Source organism: Panthera tigris, chromosome A3, assembly GCF_018350195.1.
Source record: "Panthera tigris isolate Pti1 chromosome A3, P.tigris_Pti1_mat1.1, whole genome shotgun sequence".
Classification (NCBI taxonomy): domain Eukaryota; kingdom Metazoa; phylum Chordata; class Mammalia; order Carnivora; family Felidae; genus Panthera; species Panthera tigris.
The window spans coordinates 137,005,064-137,011,858 of NC_056662.1; the positions used below are offsets into that span (position 1 = coordinate 137,005,064).

The 6,795-nt window shown below is 54.9% G+C and overlaps 1 protein-coding gene across 11 annotated transcripts in view; it reads right to left on the bottom strand.

Annotated features, from left to right (window-relative positions):
* Positions 1 to 5,598, bottom strand: part of DCDC2C (doublecortin domain containing 2C) — a 93,070-nt gene extending 87,472 nt beyond the window's left edge. For 6 of the 11 annotated variants that reach the window (XM_042982572.1, XM_042982568.1, XM_042982570.1 and 3 more), the window contains exon 1: positions 5,207 to 5,598. In XM_042982572.1, coding sequence (XP_042838506.1) covers positions 5,207 to 5,493 — 287 coding nt within the window. In that variant the 5' untranslated portion in view covers positions 5,494 to 5,598. The remainder of the gene's footprint in view (positions 1 to 5,206) is intronic. The other 5 variants (XR_006216062.1, XR_006216059.1, XR_006216058.1 and 2 more) reach the window with 2 other exon arrangements.
* Positions 5,599 to 6,795: the final 1,197 nt, after the last annotated feature.

The following is a 6,795-nucleotide window of genomic DNA, read 5'->3' on the forward strand; positions in this document are numbered from 1 at the left end:
GTGCTGCCCCTGCCCCAGCGTCCTTCCTCGTCAGCTTACAGGAAACACACGTGATTTTCACCAGGAAGTGTTTGGGCGGGAACGTTAAGTGCTTTTCATTATACGTGCATTGAAAAGGACTCTAAAGTCAATTTTAGTAGGAATATGTTCTTCTCTTGTTGGAAAGCAACACTGAATAAGGATTCTGGTAGGAAATCGGAATTCAGCACATGCAGTGTCTAAGCCTGTTTGGGCTGTGGTAGCAGAGATACCCCAGACCCAGTGGCTTAAACAACAAACATTTATTCCTCACGGTTCTGGAGGCTGGGAGGCTGGGATCAGGTACCAGTGTGAGTGGGTTCCAGTAGGGCCCCTCTTCCTACTTCATAAATGGCTGCCTTCTTGCTGGGTCCTCACGTGGTGGAAAGGGTAAGGCGCTCTCTGGGGTCCCTTTCGTAAGGACATGAATCCCCTTCGTGACCGTTTCACTGCCATGACCTACTCAGCTCCCAAAGGCCCTCCCTCCGAATAACCACACAGGGGATTAGGTTTCAACGTATAAATTTCAGGAAGACACAATAATTCCATTTACGGCCCAGTTAGAGTTATATATAACCTCATATGTGACTAACCCTGAAAAACATCATCACAAACTCAAACGTCTACAAAGGGCTATCTGTGTTCTTGTCAGCGAGTCCTCCCACACAACAGGATTATCACCGTAATAAATTCAAATCTAAAACGTCGTGGCATTAATCCAATACCTCTCGGCAATTCGGGTGTCTGTGGATTAAGATTTTCCTTCAAAAACAAGAGGAGGTTAAATTTGCATCTTTGCAATGCCGTTAAGAATTCGGATCACAGGTCAGCTTCCTCATAAAATTACGCTATCTGGGCGGTCCCCCCAAACTCCCATGACTGGCTGAATTTGGGGTGTCTCTGGGCAGAGAGCACTGTCGGCACGTAGAGAAGGAGCACGGGAGCCCTCTCCGGAGAATCTCACCTTCACCTCAGCCCTCCAGGAGGTTCCTCAAACGAAACCCACATAAAAGGAGTCACTTGCAGTCCGAAAGTAAACGAACAAGGAGGTTACTATCTCAGCTGAGAGAAACCAGCTGAAATAACAGAAAACAGAAACAGGTTTCCAAGACCAGCATCACGGACGCAGAAAGACAGTATTTCAAGAACAGCCAAGCCTGACGGTACATGCAGGACCAAGGACACCGAAGAATGACACAGATTATTGAAAAAGAACCAGACAGAAGTTTATTTATTTATCTATTTATTTACTTTTAAAGTTTATTTTTATTTATTCTGAAAGAGAGATAGAGAGCAAGCAGGGGAGGGGCAGAGAGAGGAAGACAGAATCCCAAGCAGGCTCTGAGCCATCAGCACGGAGCCCAGTGTGGGGCTCGATCCCATGACCCGTGAGATCATGACCCGAGCCGAAATCAAGAGTCAGACGCTTAACTGACCCAACCACCCAGGTGCCCCAGATAGAATTTTTAGGAATAAAAAAAGTAAACAATTTAAGTTGAAAACCCAGTGAACAGGTTGACAGCATTTTATACCCAGCAGAAAAATTAGCCAAAAGATCTGTGTGATCTGTGTGAGGTACCTAAGTGCAGCACAAAAGGTAAAAGGGAGAAATTCAGGACCGAGTGGAGGACTCTTGGAGGTTACCGTCAATCAGAAAGGCCAACCCACATGGACCCTGACACAGAAAACACAGAGAGCATAAGACAGAGGCATCCTCTGAAGACAAAATGGCTGATGAAAGTTACCACACCAGACTCATGAGAATTCAATCAATCTGCACTGGGACGTACCATTTAAACACAATACACTGAGGTCAAAGAAAATGAATTTTAAGCAGCCAGAAAAGATAAAATATTACTTTCAAATACGCGAATAATGATAGCAGACTTCTCATCAGCAAACTCGAAGTCAGAAGACAATAGAAAACCACCTTCCGTGGCCTGAAGGACACTGCTATCCACAGGACCACAGGATCATATGTCCAATAAAAATATACATGAAGAACAAGGGCCAGAAGTCTCCCCCCCACCCCAGGAACCATGGGCTAAGCAACTCTGATCAACCTGTCCACTAAAAACTAATAAAATGAAAACATCTTCTTGAAACATGAGACATCTAACCGGATAACATCTGAGGAATCGCCAGGCCAAGATCCAGGAAATAAAGAGAATCCAAAGACGTGAGCTTGATCCCTGGGGCCACTTTAGCCCAGGGGTTACTGTTGACCATGGACAGAGATGTTGAACCACATCCTGGACAGGCTGTGTGGCCAACAGGCAGAAGTACATGCTCAGGACACAGCAGAGGCCGTGGCTGCTTCTGAACTACCCCTCTTTGTGAACCGGGACCCCAGTGGGGTCCATCCTGTCTCCCAGCCACGTGGGTGGCCCAAAGCATCTCACATTCTGAAGCTGTATGAAGGTACTCCCGAACCTTCCCGAGCAGGTATCTGGCCAAAGCCCACAACAATCAGCTTTGGCCAAAGAGAAAATCACCCTAGACTTCAAATTATTTCTGCAAATGAGTTTTGAAAGTCACGTCCAGCACAGACAGACAAATAGGCAGACAGAGAGAGAAGACAGCATAACAGAGAACCAGCAGTAACAACATACTTTGGAGCTTCAGCCTGGCTCCCTCCTGGATCACTCCTGCTGGGAAGACCGGGCGGTAAGTCACCTGCAGAGAGGGTCCCACAAGGATGAAGCTTCCTGCCTCGGCACCAGGAAGCACCCGCCCCAGTCAGGCCTTCAGATGACGGCAGCCAGCATGCTGATTGCAACCCCACGAGCACCTCTGAGCCAGAACCACTCAGATAAGCTGCTCTCGAATCCCCGATCACAGGGACTGCGCGATAATAAAGTTGTTTTAAGCCAATACGCTTGGAGTGATTGGTTATGCAGCAACAGATAGCTAATGCACCCTCCTAGAGAGAATCTTACCCGTACGCACCGGAAGACATGGAAAAGAATGTTTACAACAGTGTTGTTTATTTTAGCATAAAATTAAGAGCAACCCAAATTATCCATCAATAGATCGGACAAGTAAGGATGTTTTAGTCGATGCAAAGAACATGGCAGTAAAAGTGATTGCCCTACAGCTACACTACTGACGTGAATGAGTCTCACGGCACATTATCGTGTGAAAAAGCACCAACAGAAAAGTATGTACAATGTAATTGCATTTATATAAAGTACACAACCATAAAATGTTGAAAAATCTGTCCTTTGGGAATGAATTTTTATAAAAGGATGATTATTACAAAATAGTGATTACCAGTGGAAAAAAGGCTGGAGGTGACAGGTTTTAAAATACTGGCCATGCTCTTTCTTAATCCACACTGTGGTTTACACAGAGTTTTGCTTAAACTGTACACAGAATTGTATCCACTCCTGTATGAACTGTGCACAGAAGTGTATACATTCCTGTATCTACAGTACCTTTCACAGTACAAGGAATGGGGTCAGCAGCAGTGTAAATAAAGACAATATATCTCTGAAAGGCAGACACAGGAAAGAGGTCAGGAGCTCACAGAGGATGAGAAACAGCTTTCCCCACTTGCATTTTGTAAAGGAAGCCTTTTCGGAGGTCCTGAGCCTAAAACAGAATCTGTCACAGTGGTGACCCCTTTCTCTTCTTCTGTGCCGACTTGTTTCTTATGTCCCCCAAAACAGACATTGCAAAAGCTCTCACAGCCTGTGCAGCCCCCGACACTACGCCGTGGCAAGAAGAGAACAGGAGCTTGACTCTCACGTTGCAAAGACATTTGTATGATGACAGGTAGGAAGAAAGTTTAGAGAAACTGCTGAGGGGACTGGAGTACCCTCGAGAAGAAAACAGAACTGTGCTTTATCAGCCCGGACGCAATAACATCTCAGAGATTGTGACAGGAGTCAGGGGCTCCACAAAAACGAATCAAACGGACGTCTTGGGCAGACACCATCCAGTGCAACTAACAAGCTGAATATGGCCAATTTCCTGCGTGTGCCCACAGGCACATCTCCCCAGGACGCTTTACGCCCCTCCCAGCCCCCGTCCCGATCTCAGCAGACACTGGGGAGGGGATTTCTTTGCTGCCCACGGACTTTCACCGAGTCTGTACACGGTGTGTGCCGGGATTCCGGAGATCACGGGCACAACGCGAGTCCTCTGCAGGGTCACAGTCTAGCAAGAGACACCACTAGGAGACGCATGGATTACATGGCTTAGCAAGCGCCTTCCTCGCAGAGTGAGTGAGCCTCCGGGCAGGCAGAACACCAGGCTGGGGCAAGACATGCAGGGGCTGACTGAGGGCTGGTTCCTGCCTCCCAACCTGCTTCCCCCGACTTCCTGGGCATGGTTAACTCCCTTTATTCTTCCAGATCCTTGGGCCAAGGTGGCCTTTCCAGAGAGGCCTGCCCTCTTGGCCTCAGCCGGCCCACTCCTCGCCCCACGTCCCTTCTGACTCTAACAGAAGACGTGCTGACAGGAGGTGAACGCCAGCCCTTCCCGTGGCCAGCGGGGTAGAGCAGCTGTGAGCACAGGTGGGCTGAAGGCACAGGTGGGCTATGGGCACAGGTGGGCTGTGGGCACAGGTGGGCTGAAGGCACAGGTGGGCTGTGGGCACAGGTGGGCTGTGGGCACAGGTGGGCTGAGGGCACAGGTGGGCTGTGGGCACAGGTGGCCTGAGGGCACAGGTGGGCTGAGGGCACAGGTGGGCTGTGGGCACAGGTGGGCTGAGGGCACAGGTGGGCTGTGGGCACAGGGGGGCTGAGGGCACAGGTGGGTTGAGGGCACAGGTGGGTTGAGGGCACAGGTGGGCTATGGGCACAGGTGGGCTGAGGATACAGGTGGGCTATGGGCACGGGTGGGCTGAGGTCACGGGTGGGCTGAGGGCACGGGTGGGCTGTGGGCACAGGTGGGCTGAGGGTACAGGTGGGCTGTGGGCACAGGTGGGTTGAGGGCACAGGTGGGTTGAGGGCACAGGTGGGCTATGGGCACAGGTGGGCTGAGGGCACAGGTGGGCTGTGGGCACAGGTGGCTGAGGGCACAGGTGGGCTGAGGGCACAGGTGGGCTGTGGGCACAGATGCGCGGGGGGCACCGCCGAACTCGCCGGGTCACCGCGCGCGGATGGCGACAGGTGCACCGCGGCTGTCGGCGGGCCACCGCGCGGAGGGCAGCCGGCCGCGCAGGGAAGGGCGCCGCACTCACTCGAGCTTCTTGAAGGGCTCGCGGCCGGCCGCCACGTACTTGCCGCCCGCCTGCAGCGCCTGCAGCTCGCGCACCGGGCGCCCGCGTGTGGGCGTGAAGAGGCGCCGCACGCCAAACGGCACGTCCACCTGCTCGGTCAGCTGCTCCAGCAGCGCCTCGAAGGTGGGCACGCGGCGCCGCGGCACCACCAACCTCCGGCCCACGGAGAACGCGTCCCCGTTGCGGTACACCAGAATTGTCTTGGCCGGCGTCGTGTCCACCAGCACGTGCGACCTGCGCGTGCCCATGGCCCCGCCGTCGAAGGGCCACCGGCCACCGCCCGCTGCGCTCCAGCCGCGGGGCACCCAGGGCGTGGGCGCGGGGACCGCGGGGCGGCTCCCCGCCGGTGCTGACGCGACCCGGCGATTGTGACCGCCTGCCTGCCACCTGCTGTCGGGAGGGAAGCCGGCGGGGCGGGGGGGGGGGGGGGGGGGGGGGGGGGGGGGGGGGGGGGAAGGGAAATGTGAGGGGGCATCGGAGAGGTGGGGGGATGGGGGGCAGGGAGTGGGAACAGGTGAGGGGGCATCCGAGAGGTGGGGGGGGGGGTAGGGGGGCAGGGAGTGGGAACAGGTGAGGGGGCATCCAAGAGGTGGGGGGTGGGGGGGTAGGGGGGCAGGGAGTGGGAACAGGTGAGGGGGCATCCAAGAGGTGGGGGGGTGGGGGGCAGGGAGTAGGAACAGGTGAGGGGACATCTGGGGGGTGGGGGGGTAGGGGGGCAGGGAGTGGGAACAGGTGAGGGGGTGTCCGAGAGGTGGGGAGGTGGGGGGCAGGGAGTGGGAACAGGTGAGGGGGCATCCGAGAGGTGGGGGAGGCAGGGAGTGGGAACAGGTGAGGGGGCATCCGAGAAGTGGGGGGGGTGGGGGGCAGGGAGTGGGAACAGGTGAGGGGGCATCCAAGAGGCAGGGGGGGGGGTGGGGGAGGCAGGGAGTGGGAACAGGTGAGGGGACATCTGGGGGGTGGGGGGGTAGGGGGGCAGGGAGTGGGTACAGGTGAGGGGACATCTGGGGGTGGGGAGGTGGGGGGCAGGGAGTGGGAACAGGTGAGGGGGCATCTGAGAGGTGGGGGGGTGGGGGGGCAGGAAGTGGGAACAGGTGAGGGGGCATCCGAGAGGTGAGGGGGTGGGGGGGCAGGGAGTGGGAACCGGTGAGGGGGCATCCGAGAGCCTAGACAGGTGGAGATGACAGAGCTCTGGTGAGGGGAAGGAGACAGCCTCTGTGATCTACCTCTGTAAAGGTGGCAAGAACGGAAGGCCGGGGACATTCACAGCGACCTTCCCACCACACTAGCCAACCTCCTATGCAGAAGAGGTTGGGGGATGGGCCGGGAGCGGGGGCCATCAGGACCATCTTAACAATCAAAACCGTGTCCAGGAGGAATTGTGTGAACCCATTCGGGGCATGTGAGAAGCCGGATTACGAGCACAGCTAGCATACAGTGTCCCGAAGGTTTAGCATCCGGAACGCACCTTCACCGGGGAAGAACAATTCAAGGGGGTGTGTGTCCTTGTGAACGTCATTCCTTATTCTGGGTAACAACGGGCCCATCCTCGT